This window comes from Electrophorus electricus, chromosome 1 (assembly GCF_041902795.1).
Source record: "Electrophorus electricus isolate QZ-2024a chromosome 1, ASM4190279v1, whole genome shotgun sequence".
In the NCBI taxonomy this organism is placed as follows: domain Eukaryota; kingdom Metazoa; phylum Chordata; class Actinopteri; order Gymnotiformes; family Gymnotidae; genus Electrophorus; species Electrophorus electricus.
The window spans coordinates 42,353,454-42,371,288 of NC_137497.1; the positions used below are offsets into that span (position 1 = coordinate 42,353,454).

General features: G+C 36.9%; 3 protein-coding genes across 4 annotated transcripts; 1 reads left to right on the forward strand and 2 right to left on the reverse strand.

Moving 5' to 3' along the window:
• The first annotated feature begins 1,008 nt into the window (after nt 1-1,008).
• Nucleotides 1,009-3,808, forward strand: LOC113586080 (E3 ubiquitin-protein ligase TRIM7-like). Of its 2 annotated transcripts, XM_035526569.2 has the most exons (6): nt 1,010-1,574; nt 1,790-1,885; nt 2,021-2,260; nt 2,573-2,598; nt 2,771-2,907; nt 3,048-3,808. In XM_035526569.2, exons 1-6 carry the CDS (start codon nt 1,275-1,277, stop codon nt 3,632-3,634), a joined length of 1,386 nt encoding a protein of 461 aa, XP_035382462.2. In that variant the 5' UTR covers nt 1,010-1,274; the 3' UTR covers nt 3,635-3,808. The 2 variants fall into 2 exon arrangements, with proteins under 2 accessions (XP_081551658.1, XP_035382462.2); XM_081695532.1 differs by lacking the exon at nt 1,790-1,885 and having other exon boundaries at nt 1,009-1,574.
• Nucleotides 3,809-9,295: 5,487 nt separating this feature from the next.
• LOC145659261 (uncharacterized) lies at nt 9,296-11,320 on the reverse strand. The gene is made up of 4 exons (XM_081720679.1): nt 10,960-11,320; nt 10,640-10,750; nt 10,329-10,430; nt 9,296-9,886 (listed from the first exon to the last, which is right to left on the reverse strand). Exons 1-4 carry the CDS (start codon nt 11,152-11,154, stop codon nt 9,797-9,799), a joined length of 498 nt encoding a protein of 165 aa, XP_081576805.1. The 5' UTR covers nt 11,155-11,320; the 3' UTR covers nt 9,296-9,796.
• Nucleotides 11,321-11,488: 168 nt separating this feature from the next.
• LOC145659260 (uncharacterized) lies at nt 11,489-13,020 on the reverse strand. The gene is made up of 4 exons (XM_081720670.1): nt 12,805-13,020; nt 12,477-12,587; nt 11,860-11,961; nt 11,489-11,726 (listed from the first exon to the last, which is right to left on the reverse strand). Exons 1-4 carry the CDS (start codon nt 12,997-12,999, stop codon nt 11,637-11,639), a joined length of 498 nt encoding a protein of 165 aa, XP_081576796.1. The 5' UTR covers nt 13,000-13,020; the 3' UTR covers nt 11,489-11,636.
• Nucleotides 13,021-17,835: the final 4,815 nt, after the last annotated feature.

Sequence of the window (17,835 nt, forward strand, 5' to 3'; positions counted from 1 at the left end):
TCTGCTGCTGCATCGCCTTCACTGGCTTCCAGTAGCTGCATGCATCAGATTGATTGATTGAATCTTGATGCTCACCTACATAGCCAAAAATGGACCAACTCCATGCATACATGATGTCAATGGTCAAAGTGCGATACCTTGAGTGCTTTCAAGTACGGCTCAGCTTGAGACACCATGCTCCAAGTCTCATGGAAGACAAGCATCGAGACAAGCATTCTCTGTCCAGGCTCCCAGATGCTGGAACAAACTTCTGACTGTCTGAACAACAGAGTCTCTTGCAGTCTTCAAATGCAGACTGAATCTCTTTGTGGAATATTTAAATGACCACTGATTCGGCACCTATGTTGAGTAACTGAATACTCTAGTAGGGTATTGTTTATTGCACTTATTGTTGTCTGATATAGAACTTATATGTTTTGCACTTCTAGGCATCAGCACTGAGCCCTGTATTTCAGCAGTGTTCTAGTTCAATGGTGTCTTGAACTCTAACCTACTATACTGACTAGGATACATTCTGTGAGTAAATGACAAAGCACTTTTGTAAATGCTGTAAATGTAAGTGCAAATGAACATGACTCTGAAAAAAAAATCTCAACCTTTTATGGACCTTTCTGGTCCTTGTATACACACTTACTAGAAGTATGCATTTTTCATGTAAAAAGAACAAGGATTACATATTACAAGCATATAGAATTAATACCTCTGGGTACTGAGTATCTATTGAAATTTATAGTTCCAAATATGTAGACAGTTTAGATTTAGGCTTAAATGTGCCTAAAGTTAACTAGTTTACTAGAAGAAAAAAGTTATCTCTCTACCATCTCGACTTTGCTGAAACTGAATGAATGAAGAGAATTTGCTGATAAAAGGGGCTTGAGGGTTTCAACCCCAACCCAGGTGTTCTTAACTCCAAATGTGGAAAGACATTAATTGAACTGAGCAAAGAAAACAACTCAACTATCTTTGCCAGTAACTTAATTATTTATTCATTAGTGTAAAACAGAGATGTTAATAATGAATGTGGAAAAATGAAAAAAAAAAAACATTTTAAAAGAAAATAAAACAAAATTCTACATAAATGGGATGAAACCATTCAACTGCTTAAACCAGCTGCAAACTATGAGGAGCAGCTGCTTAATTCCTTCTTAGGGATGGGCAGGTATTGGCTTTGTTTGCACGACTGCCGGCTAAAGAAGCCTTAAAAAAAAGAGAAAGAACGCCAAAGCGAAAGCACCTCGCTCCTAGCTGGCACAGCTACCCCCTCGGCTGTCATCATGAGCAACCCACCGCGTCCACCTTCATCGCACTCTTCTGACTCCTTTTACTTCTCATCCTTCATCAGTGGCAGCAGCAGGGACACCATCAGCAATCATATCTCCTCTGTCACCTCCACGGGCGAGTCCTCCGTCAACCTCGCCACACGCGCCTCCAGCAGCGGTCTCGCGCACGACGTCAGCTCGCCTGTCCTTTTTTGCGATAAATGTAAACAAATTCTTACAAATGGATGCCTTGTAGAGGGGAAACACAGAAATCACTCATACTCAAAACTACAAGATGTTGTGCAGAAACGAATTGTGAGTATCTGTACCCTTAATCCCGATACATAATGTTGTCCGAAACAAGGAAAAATGCAGGAAAAATTTTAAAATGCCTTTAATTCTTGTATTTTTACTTAAGGTAAAATATGAAATAACTATTAAATATAGTTCTATATTTCTATCACCCCTTCAATCATATTCAGATGAGACAGTAGCAATATATGTATGTATATATATGTATATATATTTAGGATGGACTGGAATCCAATTTGAAGCACCTGACAAACAAAGCCAATAAATCTGTAAATATACAACAAATGGTCTCCAGGGCAAAGAAGCAGTGTGAGGTAAAATACCCCGCTAGTACTTTATCATTTTCATCACACTAATCTCCCTTAATCTACTCCTTGAGAACTAACTGTTTCAAACTGAGGATTTTGTTTTGCGTCAAAAATATAGCTATTTTTCTACCAATCTCACAGAACACATATAAGAATGTTAAAGACGTCATGACTGCCCAGTACAGCGAGCTCCACACACTGTTGGATGAGAACCAACAGCAAGCTTTCCTGTTACTGAAGGCTGAGAGAGACTCTCTGAAAGAGGGTCTTATCCAACTTGCTGAGGATGCAGACAGTTATCGTCAGAGATTTGAGAGCATTCGAAAGAACATTGAAGAGCTAGATAGAAGACAGGACAGCTACAATCTGGTGGTTCTGTTGGTAAGATCTTAATCATTCATGGCTGGACTGGACCAACATATTCAGGGTAGGGACACAGAAACAAGGGTCTTGCACAGGATAATCCCTTTGATAATTTCCCTAACAATCAAATTTATCACATGATTATGCCTTTGATAATCCTACAGCTAGCAGCGACTAGTTACAACTACTGGTATTTACAGTCCATTTATATTTTACTGTCTTTTTATTTTTATGGGATGCAGTATTACAGTGATGACTGTTTGAAGGTCTCTGTTGGTTTTGGGTAGGCAAGAAAGTGAAAGCTCAAATCGTAATCCCCTTTCTTTACAGGCGGAAACCGAGGTGCAGTTGTTAAGGTACATACTAAATTCACAATTAGCAGAAATGATTACATATACATTCACTTTATAAATACATCTTTACATGCTTCCTTTATACAAATCATATTGTGTTTTTGATTCAAATCACGCCTATTAATCATATTAAGTTTATATTGTAATTCTAAACACACGTTTCTGTTCTTGTTAGCCTTGAGACTATAAACCATTTTTATTCAAATGTGGAGAGAAGGATGAAGGTTGATGGCATGAGGATGAGCACTCTGGAAAAGTCCATCACAAAGATTGTCCAGAAGAACAAAACGCTTCTGCCTCAACCATGGGAATGTGAGTAGGAGATACAGATTCATTATTTATTCATTAGAATCAAACCCAAATGATGGAGAAATGTACTCCATGCAAAACTGTAATTATGACATCAGTTCTATATTGAATTTCAAAAAAATAAAAATCTTTCTTGTCCACAGTCTCAGAGGCCATCACCTTTGATCCGGATAAAAAACACAAAGACCTGACAATCTCGGAGGACAAAACCCAGGTTTCTCTTAGAGGCTCCTTCACCAAGCAATCAAAGGATTGCAGAGCAGCATCAGCCAACATCCTGGCATCTGAGTCCTTCAGCACAGGAAAGCATTACTGGGAGGTGGATGTAGGTGGCTGCCAGAACTGGTCAGTTGGTGTCGCAGAAAATGACTGGGTTAAAAATGGAGTTGGACATACCACTCTGGGCAGAGACGACAGATCCTGGTTGCTGGAATCAAATGAAGGAAATCTGACAGGAGTGCACCACAATGACGTCAGCACCATCTCTGAGGCCAGCGTACAGAGGCTGGGTGTGCTCGTGGACTGTGATATGGCTAAAGTGAATTTCTATGATGCTCTCACAGGGATGAAACTATACACGCTGTCAATGAACTTCCAGAGTGTGGTTTTCCCTGCCTTCAGCATTAGGCACATGGGGGAAAGAAAAAATTCTAAACTGGTAATTTGCAACCTTAAAAGTACGGGTGACTATCTTGGGGTGATGCTGACTCCAAGAATTCATCGGCAATAATGTGAGCTGACATGCAGGACTCTGATTCTGCCAGTTCTGAGGTGTCAGTTTCAGCTTCCCCTGACTCTGTGTGAGTTTCATGTCTCCTGGTTCTGCTGAACGTTTTGTTTACATATGTGCTTGATAATAGATCTGTGTTATTTTTCTGTTCAACTGACACACATGCTTAATAAATAAATAGTATTGAAAAGAACTGTTCCATGTGTCCTTCTCTTTTACCTGCAAGCAGGGGGACGTCTTATACACCATGCTTGCTGTTGTTGAGGGAGCTTTAAGGAGCACTTCTCTTATTCAGTTGTACATGATGTCCAGTAGTTCTAGCACTGCAACACTGTATCTTTTAGCACCAAAGCGTAGGCCTGAAGTATTTTTTCACATTAGTTTCACTTATGTTCCTTTTATTTGACGTCATTGGTAGAGACAGATGGTATTAATAGAGACAGATGGTACTGTGCTTTTACTGTGTCAAGCTGTATACCTTTGCTATAAACTGCTATAACATTGCTATAAAATTAACATTCAGGCATTTAGTTTTGAGTTATGAAATCTTATCTAGAATGTCATGCTTTATGTGGGATTAAGGATATGAAAATATGCTTCTATAAAACCATGTGAACATTAATTCATTTGACTACTTTGAATTCATTTGACTACATTTGCAGTTTAGTTCTTGATTTTGCAATAAAATAGTTGTAACAGCATGCTCCCCCACCCCATAGACCACGTGGTATGGCCCACCACATGGTTGCATTATTGTTATTGTCTTCTTCCGCATATGCTCTTGTTACCCTTGTTTGTAAGAATTACTCATGAATATACTATATGTACTTCCTCCTTTTGTGTTGAGTGGCCCGTATGTGATCCTGCTAAATCATAAATCCGCCCCAGTTTGGGCATGGGTAGACGTTGTTTGTTTCATGCCAGTGTTGCTAGGTGTGGCTTGTCCTGTGCCTTTGTGGCTACCACAACAACCATCAATGACCTTGAGTTGGCTAAGGTTTTGTACATTCTGTACATGGTTACAATTATGAAGGAGGCTGTAGTTTATGTGTGGTGTGACTAGCTGTGCTGCTATTAGAATGTTCATACTCAGTTACTTCAGGTTCAGTAAATCTTGTTAACTTCTTATGGGGCGATAAGCTACAATGTGCCTCCTCTAGATTTGCTTGTACTGATGTCACTGGGTTCTGTTCTTCAATCCATTAAACTGGTTGCACATGGTGAAACTTTCTCACAACTAATTTTCATTGGAACTATCAGTTTCAGTATCAGATTTTTTTCACTGGAAGTATCAGTGCTATATACTTCAGGCCAACGCCTGATACAGTGATATAACACTGATACTGCAGACTACTAATATGGTACACATTGTATACTATAGTAACTAGATAACCTAACTGATTAACTAACTGATTAATCTGATATATACATATATAAATTTGATTAGTTGAGTAACTACAGTCGGATTTATATATGTAGCAAGAGATGTAGGGATATTAAAAATCAAAGTGCAAACTGCTTGCACAACTGATGAAGGACCTTTGTCCAAAATGTTCTGGATATATATATATATATATATATATATATATATATATATATATATATATATATATATATATATATATATATATATATATATATATAATGTGTATGTGTGTGTGTGATAATGAAAGGAGAACAATCAAACTTCATCACATCTTAGGTTATCAAACTTCAAACTTCAAGTTTATCACATCTTAGGTTTCACTCCCCTGTCATTATTGCTCCTCCTGGACCTCCTGGGTTCAAGTCTTGGGTTCAAGTCAGGCCTGTAGTATTCGTACCCAGCCACTATTTAATCATCTATTAGTAAGTATGAATGAGTATGAAAGTTGAGGATGAATATGCTGCATTAGGATTTACAATATGCAAGAATGTTGTACAATATGTTTCCCATCAATAAATATTAATATTTTACTGACATTTTATGAGATGGAAAAAGACATTATGCAAATATTGACTTGGTCATTTAATTGAGGTCTGCATACAGAATATATCTTTTGTGATATACACTTTCCCACTCACTTTCTGTCTTGCAAGTTGTATTTAGTGACAGCAAATAGCAAAAAGTTCTAGTGGAACTTCTAGCAAGATGGTAACATAAGTTTTCTCACACTGAAGTAACAGTCTATAAAGTGAAACTTTAGCAGTTGTTCTATAGGAGTTAATATAAGAAATTTAGAGGTTGTGTTACAACAATATGTAAATAAACATTACACAAAATAAGTAAATAAAGTTATTATATTATTAAATTATAATGAATTTAGGAACGTTACTGTATCTAAAGCCCATTGTACACCATCACCTCAATTGCACCACACAACCTACTGTACATTCATGTAATTAGTAATCAGTGTTTTCTTCATATAATTTTAAAATACAATGTCTTAAGGGGACTAAACAATCACAACAACCATAAAGATTTTGAGTTTTTGTATAAAATTTTAGCTTTTTCTACTGGGGGGCTATTTTTCAGCTTCAGTTCTTATGACATCTGTTTTGTGCATACATTTGCATTATGCTTGACGCATGCATACCTACAAGGAAATCAATTAAAGAACAGAACATTATGTATTGTATGGTGACAGGAGGAGACTCCCAGTACTTACTAATCACTGTGATGTTTGACACACAAGAGTCAGTCCTAGCCAATCACTGTGATGTTTGACACACAAGAGTCAGTCCTAGCCAATCACTGTGATGTTTGACACACAAGAGTCAGTCCTAGCCAATTGCTGTGATGTTTGATACACAAAAGTCAGTAATAACTGAATATTCTACTACTATTGTATATCATATATAATGTAAATGTAATAATGTAAAATTATACTGCATACCACTGTTGTACTGATATTGTCTATAGTTCCATTAGCCCTCCACATTGTACAGCCACTTTCATTACGTTCCATATCACTAGTCAGTGCAGATCACTAGTGGTTGGGATGGCACTTGGTATATAGTATAGTAATTGTCCCAATAGTTTTCATTTTTACTTTTTAAGATTGTAATTCTACATATAACTCTATTTATCAAAGTTGAAATTAAACTTACACCATTGGACTCAACCCACCCAGGTCAGTGTTTGTCCCCCTGCTTGTCTGTTAGACATACACTAATAGACGGAGGAACAGCTTCATCCCCAGAGCAATTCATACTAGACATAGTAATTATTTTGTTAACTTTTCAACTAAAATAATACAAATAATTAATTGTGATGAAACCACTATTTATTAAAATACATTTTTCTGTATGTATGGGCATTCCGTAATAAATAAAACAGTTTTACAGATTATATTAAATTATGTTTTTTCAACTGTACCATTTTGGAATTAAAATTTTCAAAATTGAAACTGAATATACATATAAGAACATTTATAAAAACTTTGAAATATGTTCATTGAATATTAAATCGAGATTTATTGAATACCTTTAAAGTCCTGCTATTTTGTACTATTAGGCATCAGCAATGATCCCTGTATTTCTACAGTATTCTAGATCACTGGTATCTTGGACTCTAACCTACTGCACTGGCTAGAATGTACTCTATGAAGAAATTACAAAGCACATTTGTAAGTCGCTCTGGATAAGAGTGTCTGCTAAATGCCTTACATGTAAATGCAAATGTAAAAATATGTATTCACACCTGCATGGTCTCTTCGAACATGAGCAAACTTGCAAGTGAAAGCAAAAGCTAACCAGTCAGGGTAGTCTACTGTACTAATTCTCAAAATTCATAATCATATGTATATGTCATGTTAGACAAGCCTGATTCTCCCTGCTGGTGCCATTGTATGCTGGATACCTTGGATTGAGGGCAGCGAACTAATTAAGATCATTAGAATATTAGGATCACACCATACAGGTCACAGATAGGTCATATAAGAGAATTAAGCTGGCATTTGAGCAGTGCTTTATTACATTTTATTATATCTTGTTTTCTTCCAAATGTTGCCGCTTATTAAACATAACACAACTTTAGTTTGATACAAGCTTGTTCAAAAATCCATGGAATAGTCTAATGTTGTTTGGACACAGTAGCTGTTTTGCGTTTTCTCTGCAGGTCTTAAGGCAGCTCCCCCATGTGTGAGCTTTGTCTGATCCATGTCTGACTGTTCTGTAGCTTTGGCCAAGGATGACACTAGTACATGTCTCCAGCGTGTTGACTGTAAGACGAGACTGGAGCAAGGCGTCTCTGGCTCGGCGTGGTTAATACCGTCTGTATGTCAGAAGTGAGATCTGCCACAATTCCATGAAGCAGCAGGCAAAGCAGCAGACAGCTGGCAAACTCAGTGAGCTGAGGAATAGATAATAGCAAGGAAGCAAGCAAACAGCAAGGAAGAACAGTAGAGTGCTGTAATCAGTATACGGGAGCACAGGGAGTACAGCCCACCTTCAAGAAGTATGTCTCAGTATGTAACAGAGCACTGTATGTAGTTTTCTCTATGTTACATACCTCACCACCTACACCACCACCAACACCTACACCACCTACACCACCAACAACACCAACCGCCTGACATAGCCCAGTGCCACCACCACAGCCCCTTACACACTTTTCTGTAGGGTCTGACACCAAACTGCAACAAGTTAGCTTGGTACATGCACTTACCGGGACAGAATGTGCAGAAGACACCCTTTGCTTACTAGTGAAAGTGGCACCCTTTTTAGAATGGGAGTGCTGGAATATTTTCAATAGTTTGCTTTGTTGAATATGATAAATATGAGCACTTGAATATGAGCACTTTAGCGTTAGAGTTAGGGGTTAGGTTTATGGTTAGGTTTAGGTTTAGGGTTAGAGTTAGGGGTTAGGTTTATGGTTAGGTTTAGGGTTAGAGTTAGGGGTTAGGTTTATGGTTAGGATTAGACTTAGGGGTTAGGTTTATGATTAGGAACATATTTTTGATGTATTTAATATGCATGCTATAGAGTGTGAGAGAAAAATGTATCGTGTATTGTGTATGAATATAGAAAACATATACTTGTTTTTTCACGCGAGAGAAAGAAATGTTTCACACATTAGATTTATTTAAGAATTTGATGGAAAATCTGTTCAGTTACACACAGGTTCTGCCCAAGAATACACATGGAGATTCTCATATACTTCAAAGGAAAGAACAGATAAACATATAAAACTCAAGTCACCATTCAAATGTACGTCATCGAAAGCTGCTGCTGGAGAGGTGCGGTGGAAAGGACAGTGATCTGGAATTTAAACATTTGAATAATAATGAGGGGAGGTGACTATATATGAGCAGTTCAGGCTTCTATAGCTGGGTGTAATGGGGGGGGGGAATCAAGTATTACTTGTTCAATCAAGTATGTGTGTGGGGTGTGTGAAAGACACAAGAAGAAGATATTTTTCTACTTAGAGGGTAGTGTTCATGCCCACGATGCACAGGGAGGGATCACGCATGATACTCAGGCCTTAAACATCACAAGACTTCAGCCACTGGTCATAACATTGTCTCCACTCTAGGTAGACATATAAAATGGAATGACTCAGAAAAGCTGAAATACCACACATACATGAAAGGGGAAAGCCCATTTCAGCTAAATCAGTGTTATATCTGTATACATTTAAGACCAAGACACTAAAAAGAAGTAAACACAAATTCTCAAACATTTGTTGTTTTGTATGTATTTAAAATCATTCAGGTATGTTGTATTGTACAAAACCTTTTTGTAAAAATTTTCTAGAAACAAACTGATAATCTTCTTCTCAGTTCATCCAGAGATAAATGACACATACAAAAATGTTATATTGCTTTAATATATAAAATGAAATGGGAACAAGAATGGCATAATGGCAAAAATGTAACTAATTTCACTGTATACTCAGTAAAGAATCTTAGACTTAAACTACTGCCTTAAGATTCATCTTTGATTTAACTGACAATATTAATGATATTAACCAACACAGATCTCATTTCATAACTATAATCATGCTTCACATTCCGGTTCTGACATGTCCTGGCAGCTACAAGTCAGCACTAGCATTGTCAAACGTGGTTCAGTGGAGTGCCATTATCCGCTGAGACACCCGTGTCCTTGTCCTGAGCAGTAATATGAGGAAGGTGAAACATGCAGCAGGGTGGGTTAAAAGCATGGCCTTCAGCTGGAGATCTACTGACTTCCTCTCACCAGCAGGATGCTGGCAGATCCACTGCTGTAGCTCATTTTGCTGCAGTGCTGAACCCTACTTGTTTTTATTCCCTGCAATAAATGACAAACAAGTTCATATGAAAAAACTCAAAATGCTTTCAGCTTTTCTCTCAGCAAAGCTCTTGTTTGTGGCTGCCAATCTCTCTGTCTGTTTATCTGTCTGTATATATTTTAATGAAAATTATTATTTAAACCTGTGAGATCTTTGTCGTTGTAGTTTATCATTTTGAATTTTGTGGATTCCACCAAACATGTCACTGTTTGCTAAGAAACTGGCATTGAACTAGTTGTTAGTGGGCATGGGAGCTCAAAGGATTTTTTTTTTCTAACAGACTTTGATCTTTGATTCGTTCCTGTCATGGAGGAAGTACTCAGTGCTAAAGCAGGACTGAGTTTCCAGGACAGGCTTTCAATGGAAAAATGCAATACAAATTAAAAATATATAAAAAGGTAAAGGCATTTTCAGTGCTTGACTTTGCACAGCTGAACTAACCTGTGTGAGTTTCGGTTTGTAGACACAGTCTATAAAGGGTTTTGGCTCTTCTTCAATCTGTCCACCGAAGGTTTTGTAGCATATTCCACAGTCTATTAGGGGCTGTGGAACAATAAATAAATAAAATTGGACATTAACAAAAGGACATATTCCATTTTTTGATAAGGTAATTACCCAGCTGTGTAAGTATTGTGCACATTGCATCATTTGCAATTAAAATGAATGAAAGCTGAACTACTATACGACTGTAGGACATTTTTCGAAGGCGTATTGCAGTATAGCAATTTTTTTGAAGGTGACCAGAAACTCACTCTGTCATTTCTGAAAGCACATTTCATGTAATCTGCATCCACAGTTCCTCTTAGACATTTGGTGGCTCTGGCGAGGAAGTGATGATAGACATACATCACACCAAACCCTGCCTGAAATAAATAACAAAACTAAAATTTCACTATTTCTATTTTTTAAAAATATTTTTAGACTCCAACAGTGTCTGCCAAGACATTTGATGTTTTCAGCAACTGTGTACAAAAAGTAGCTGCATTGTTTAAAACACAAACTCATTAACACAGAACAATGTATATCCACTGTTTACAGTCAAGGATTAACTAAAAACAAACTGTAAACTTACATCAACATCCGACTTGCTCAAACTTTTGAAGAAGAGAAAGTGTTGTTGCACACTTGCGTGTGAGTTGACCTGTTTTAATGCCAGTTCTACTCCTGTCTTATACAAATCTGGGAGTTTACTGAAGTCATTCTGGCCCTCAGTAGAGCTCAGCAAAACTCCAGCACAGAATAACACAAAAAGCAATTGCACGACCATTATTCAAATCTGACCTTGTTCAATCTCATCGATTTCTCTAGTGCTGGTTGTCCTTTTACACCTAAAATGCTATCGAGGATTAAAGAAGATTGTGCAATCCAGTGTAACAGCACCCCAAGCTGTACTGTTTCCAAATCATTTACCAGAAATTGGGAGATGAAAGCAAAAGATTACGTAACAAACCCACTTCCTGCCCTTTTTCTCACATGACATGGATGTACTGCCACCTGGTGTTTAATAGAAAAAGTGCCTTACTCAAGAGAAGTCTGTTTCTAATTTTAAATGTAAGCATAATCAGTATATTAATCCATTATGGGGTAATGAAATTCAACACTTTATTCTTTATTAACAATTTTTATTAATTGATTATTAACACATGATTATAAGTGTGGAAAGTAATTATTTTAATTACCATCTCATTCACTATCAATTTGTACTGAAACAAGGTAAGTATCTTGTGTTTCATCGGTAAGAGAGTCGGATCAGTCAGATCCTGTGGATGCCAGAAGTGTTGGAGATCCGCTACCGTATCCCATTTTGTTACAGTGCTCCACTCGAGTATTCTTCATCTCCTTCAGATCAAAACAAAAGCAACCAAGAATTGCAACATTTATGCAGTGTTTTTAAAGGATTTTTAAATGCCTTTGCACTGGTATTTAAAGATGTTTATAATACAGACTAAAACAGATAAAGCATCAGCCAAACCTCTGTGAGGGCAGGCCTATGTACACAGTGCACAAAAGGTTTGGGTTCTTCCTCTATCTTCTCACGGTAGGTCTTGTAGCACATGGCACAGTCAATAAGAGGCTGTATAAACCAAGTTCAAACAAGAGAACTATTACATTGCTATATCTGCCTTATATACCATTGTGCATTTGAGGTTCTTAATTATGTCACTGATCATAACATATATAAATCACATCATGGTGTAAACAGAATATTGCATAACACTGTATTTACACACATAACAGTCTACAGTTTATAGCCAAAAAAGAGTAATTGTGGTTTTATTTTGTAGTGGACTTATGTGCAGTAAAATGAGGTAAATTCATTAATATCAAAGCAAAGATGGAGTACTGGTTCTAAACATTCTGCCATTTTTTGTACCATCCAGGTGATTTCACAAATCAGCTCTACCTGTAGGCTTGGGCAAATTAGAAAATATCGGCAGCTATTTTTATTTTATCCTGAAATCTTAACCTGAGTATCAAATACACCTCAGACAGACACCTGCAATTGGACCTCATATTGCAGATTCAAAAGTAAAATTCAAAACCGGAACTAACATGTACAGAACTTTAGTACTTAAAAAAAGTACTTACTCTGTCATTTCGGAAAGCACATTTCTTTGAGTTAGCATTCTCAGTTCCACGGCTGCATTTGGTAGCTTTGAGGTAAAAATGATGGTAAAAGTAGCTCACTTCAAATCCTGCCTACAAAAACAGTTCATTAGTCATTACAACATTCTAAACTTATAAACAAGTTCGCATAGTTTTCCCTTACTGAAAGAAAATGGGTTCTGAAGAACTTTAAGTGGTCTATTTTTATATCATTTAAAACTTGATTTAAAAGTGTTAAAAGATCCCCTGTGAAGTTTCACAAAGATATTTTATATACATATATAAAAGAACAAAATGTAAATAAAAATACCTCAATGCTGGACTGCTTTAGACTTTTGAAGAAGAGAAAATGCTGTTGGACACCTGCATGCGAGTTGACTTGTTCTATTGCCAATTCCACTCCTTTTTTGTAGGAATCTGAGAGCTTATCAAAGTCATTAAGGCCTTCAGATGAACTCAGAAAGACCGCAGCAATGAAAACCACAACATGCAGCCACTCAGCCATCTTTTCACAAACTGAACTTCTATGAGTAAAGAACATGTTGCAAACAGGTTAAACATTAAGTGAATCCATCAAAATCAGTCACAGTCTACAGGGGCTCTGGTTTGTTTTTGAAAACGAATTGCACAATGCACAGGGTAGTGGCCTTTGGTCCCTAATAATGTAATTTAGGATGAAATTTAGACTAAACCACAAATGAATGTCAAATATTTAGGCCCTAAACAACTACAGCTAAAAAACTAGGAAAACAATCAAAGTAATGAAAAAACTGATTAACTTCTCAATCGTATCACTACAGATGATAATCACAGTGGACAATTAGGGTATTGTGATACAAGACACACTGAAATCCCAGCCAATATATACAATATATTCATATACAATATATTCATATAAATAAAATCAATCTAGTCAAAGCTATGTATGATATACCGTCAACAGCAGATAAGCAGAAGTATGATAAAGCAGATATGACTTTTTGTCTCTGAATATGATTGAAGTTCTCAATGGACCTAGAAATGAAGGTAACCATCCTTCAACCTGTGGATACAGTATAAATAAAGTAGAATTTTGGTTATAATTATTAAGATTGTCGTTGTTGCTGTTGCATTGCTTTAAACAGCAACAACAACAACAAGAATAACAATAATAATAAACATCGTATCACAGTTTCTTAAGCACAGTTTACAAAGTGCTTTACAGAAAATAGAGATCACACTGAAGGCGTGACGGTTCCCTCCCACCACTCCACTGAGGAGTGAGCAAAGATTGCTTTTCATCCCTTTGAGTTCCCTTCTAACAGGTCGATCGTTTGCGCCTCATTCATTATTACCCTTCATTCTTACCCTAACTGTCTTCCCAAATATCCTGTGGACTTAAACCCTAATGTTGTGGTTGGGTTTGTGTTGAGCTGGATTGTACCATTGTGCTCCATGCTGCTCTTTGTGTGCATTTCTGTTTCATTCTAGTCTGTTTGGTTTTGCTTTTTGTTTTCCTCTTCATGATTATTGAACTGGAGGAGGCCACGTACCAGACATGGCCGTCATATGCATTTAATAAAGACCCTTTACCTTTGCACTTTCTGCTGTCTTCAGTTTTTATGTCGGGTTCCCTCCACCTGGTGGAGCCAGCTATGATAGAAGGATAATAAAGCTTATTACATCCCCAGAACTATCACCTCAGGAAGGTTTTTGCCAAAAGTAAAAAGGAAATGTTACAAAATCAATTAATTAAAAGTTAAATATGATTGGTTTAAATAAAAGCTTAATTTAAAGAACTAAAATAAAAAATAAAAAAACAAAAGATAAAAGGCAGTACTAGCTCAGTGGTTAAGGTGCTTGGAAGGTTGGTGGTTCAAGTTGTCTGTGTTGGCTCCCTGTGCAAGGCCCTTAACCCTGAGTTGCTTATGTCATAATTGTCAGTTGCTTTTGATAAAAATGTCAGCTAAATGCCATAAAAGTCAATATTTCTTTTTGATGGAAATATACATGCCACCTCAGCAAGTAAAACAAACTGCATAGTTAAAAGTGAATATTTTAAAAAAGATTTTAAAAATAAGCAAGTTAAAAATACAGTTGAGGCAGAAAGGTTTGCTTATAGGCCTTACAATATAAAAAGATCTTTACTTTCTTCTTCAAAGTATTTAAATATTAATGGGGCCTCAGGTCATATGGAAGAGAATTCCAGAGTTTGGGGCCATGGCAGCAAAAAGCAGACTTTGTGCTCTCATGCAGGTAGTCCCCACCAGTACGTTTTCATCCGCTGATCTAAAGGCCACATTTGTATCGTCATCATACTGCTGAAGTATAGCGGGACAAGACCATGTAAACACTTAAAAGTCAACAGAAGTCAATTCTGAGCGACACAGCTAGCCAGTGCAACTCTTTAAGGATTTGGTCTAATATGTTCTCTCATTTTTGCATATGCTTGTAGTCTAGCTGCTGCATTCTGAACCCTCTATTGGTTTGAAATAGTTTTCTAAGGGAGACCTGTTAGCAGCATATTACAGTGGTCCAGGTATGAAAATGTATGCAGAAGTTTTGCATTATCATTTGCTCTGAGGATACTTTTGACCATGGCTGTTATGAAGATAAAAGAATGCTCTTCTTGAGTTGCTAAAATGGCGTTTGAAGCTTAGGTCACAGACAAATATGATGCTTAGGTTTTTAATTATTAATGGTGTTGGGCCTTAGGGACTCTAGATAAGTTACTGCATCAATGCATTTACGACCATTCCCAGTAAGAACAAATTCCATTTTGTTGTCACCGAGTTACCAAAAAGTCAGACCCATCCTGTCACAATTCCCCTCCTTTGGCTCTGCAGTTCCCATGTTGACGGTCTCCTTACAGTGTTTGTTTGCGTATTGCTTTTGTTCCCTGTTTCTTTTTTCCCGCCCTTGATTCGTCTCACCTGTTTCTCATCTGCATTGATTGCCCTGTGTACTTATACCCATTTGCCCTGTGTCTTTCTCATCGGTCTTCTTACATTTCCCCATTGTGTTGAATCCGGTTTGCATGTATTATTGCCCTGCCTGCTCATTCTTCTGTTTTGTTCACCATTCCTGTATTCTTAATCTCTCTTTGTGTTTTTTTTAGTTTACCTCTGTGTTTCCCTTCCTGGTTATCTTAGTCTTGTTTTTCATTTGTCATGTTTTCCCTGACCCTGGATTATGTTTCTGTCCTTCCGTCTAATGAACAATTTTCAGCAACGCACTTGAGTCACACCTTGCCTTACTCAACATCATGTAATATTTTCTAGACAGTTTAAAATTAAGTCACTGGAACCCCTGTGGGTCAGCGTCTAGGGATATATCATTGTGTGTGTCTTCTGCATACTGGTGAAACGAGATATTATATTAAAGCGTGTTAGTCCCAAAATCGAGCCCTGGGGTATACCACAGGATAGCTCATGGCAGTAGTCAGCTGGAGATTACCATTAGTTTTCATTGTAAAGGTGTTTTACAAATTTGGGTCCAGAAGTCATTGCTGGGAAAGATTTCAATATTTTTGTCCCATTTGGATACTGGGAGTGAAACAGTAATCAAAGTTTACTTGTCACATACTAGTCATACATGCAAAGTGAATATGCAACATACTATTGTGCAATTGAATATGAATAAGTCATGAATAAGTGGATAGTATTAATTAGCAGTAATTATGAAGGAGTAAATAATTAACAGTAATAAATAGGTTGTGACAAATAATGTAATTAACGGTAATAAATAGGTAGTGACAATATGTAAATAAATAACTGATTAATTTATGGTGAAGAACTCCTGTGTATGCAAAGTGTGTGTGTATATGAGTTTTACCCATAATGACAAAGAGTTTATAAAATTTTGAAAGCAAAATTGGAGTGTATCTATGTGGTAATGTGGTACCAGGGTGTAATTGGTTATGATATGCATTGTTCACCAGTCCCACAGTTTTGTGGATATAACAGCACTGAGCAAACATGTATGACATTTTATTGTGTGATTGACAAATATAATATCTCATATATATATATATATATTTCCTTACAGATTTCTTGTTACATTTGTCCAGATATATACATATTGCAGTTGGCTTGCTAGAGAGTGTGTGAAGAAATTAGGTGCTTCAAGTCCTCCCAGTTCTTTGCTTTTTTGTAGTGTAGAAAGTTTGATACTTGGTTTCTGATTTTTCCATTAAAATTTAATTATTGCAGTATCTAATCACCTAAACCAACTAGTGGGAGGTTGAACAGGGATCATCATAAATAAATTATTTATTTTTGGAAGACCTGACATTTTTATAGTTGCTAGTCTACCATGTTTGACCCTTCTTAGCAGATGACTCATTTCTAGACTATCTGAAAATAATCCAAAATGTTATTTTATGTTCAATATTTTCAGAAATCACAATGGCATAAACAGCAAAAGAGATTCAAAGACAGTACAGAGCTGGAAGGGATGCAGACCCAGAAAAAGGGGAAACATTTGGAGGGCAAGAAACAATCCTGAAAATTGCACAAAGAAATAGCACAACTCAAAGAAAGAAATAGCACAACTCAAAGAAAGAAACAGCACAACTCAAGGAAAGAAACAGCACAACTCAAAAAGTAGAGGAAACTCCAAAAAGAGGCTCCAGCGATCAGCAAAATAACAAATCCAAAGTCCATGAACTGGTTAAGAATTGTTCTATGAACAGCTGAAGCAGAAAAACTTTACTACTCCACAAATCCCTTATTACTGACATCAAGCAAATCTGAGTTAAGGTTACTGTAGGAAAAACTTCCCAAAAGTAGGCAGCAAAGATAATCAAAAATTCAGCAAGAAGTGGGGGCCAGGCTTTCTGAATAAATCAGCATCATACAGTAATGTTTTAGAGTCCAATGTGATGTACTGAATAAAAGTTTTAATCAAAATGCGATTCCAGCAATGTACTTTTCCATAGCTTTAAATACTTCATAAAATGATTAGTTTGCATTTATTGAATATCATTAAATTCACAGGTAAATAAAACCCTACCATATTGAAATGATGATTGTCCCTTCAACCCTGGTAATAGCTGCCTACTCCTACCCCAGTGGACGCGGTACTGACATTTGCCCAGCTAGCAGGTGCAGTTAAAAAAGTCAGGGCAGAAACAATGGTCTTCTTGATGCTGGACCACAGTTTCTCTGTTCCTTTCATGGAGACCTTCTTCCTGCCTTTTTGCTTTTACCATCAGACACTATGTCAGTATTTTTCACTCTCAGGTGCATATTACCAATCTTCTTTTCCTCCTCCATTTTAAAGGACACTTTGTTTTTGTGGTGTTGGTCCTCCTTCAGAGTGCTGCATACCTCCATTGTGCCCATCTTGATGTCAAGACATG

What these genes read in the sequence shown, in the direction of transcription:
- LOC113586080 (XM_035526569.2), top strand. Translation starts at nt 1,275, where the DNA reads ATGAGCAACCCACCGCGTCCACCTTCATCGCACTCTTCTGACTCCTTT. An exon ending in ATGTTGTGCAGAAACGAATT is followed by an intron (nt 1,575 to 1,789) that starts GTGAGTATCTGT and finishes ATATATATTTAG; the next exon opens with GATGGACTGGAATCCAATTT. An exon ending in TCTGCCTCAACCATGGGAAT is followed by an intron (nt 2,908 to 3,047) that starts GTGAGTAGGAGA and finishes TCTTGTCCACAG; the next exon opens with TCTCAGAGGCCATCACCTTT.
- LOC145659261 (XM_081720679.1), bottom strand. Translation starts at nt 11,154, where the DNA reads ATGGTCGTGCAATTGCTTTTTGTGTTATTCTGTGCTGGAGTTTTGCTG. An exon ending in TGAGCAAGTCGGATGTTGAT is followed by an intron (nt 10,751 to 10,959) that starts GTAAGTTTACAG and finishes TATTTATTTCAG; the next exon opens with GCAGGGTTTGGTGTGATGTA. An exon ending in GTGCTTTCAGAAATGACAGA is followed by an intron (nt 10,431 to 10,639) that starts GTGAGTTTCTGG and finishes ATTGTTCCACAG; the next exon opens with CCCCTAATAGACTGTGGAAT.
- LOC145659260 (XM_081720670.1), bottom strand. Translation starts at nt 12,999, where the DNA reads ATGGCTGAGTGGCTGCATGTTGTGGTTTTCATTGCTGCGGTCTTTCTG. An exon ending in TAAAGCAGTCCAGCATTGAG is followed by an intron (nt 12,588 to 12,804) that starts GTATTTTTATTT and finishes CTGTTTTTGTAG; the next exon opens with GCAGGATTTGAAGTGAGCTA. An exon ending in GTGCTTTCCGAAATGACAGA is followed by an intron (nt 11,962 to 12,476) that starts GTAAGTACTTTT and finishes TGGTTTATACAG; the next exon opens with CCTCTTATTGACTGTGCCAT.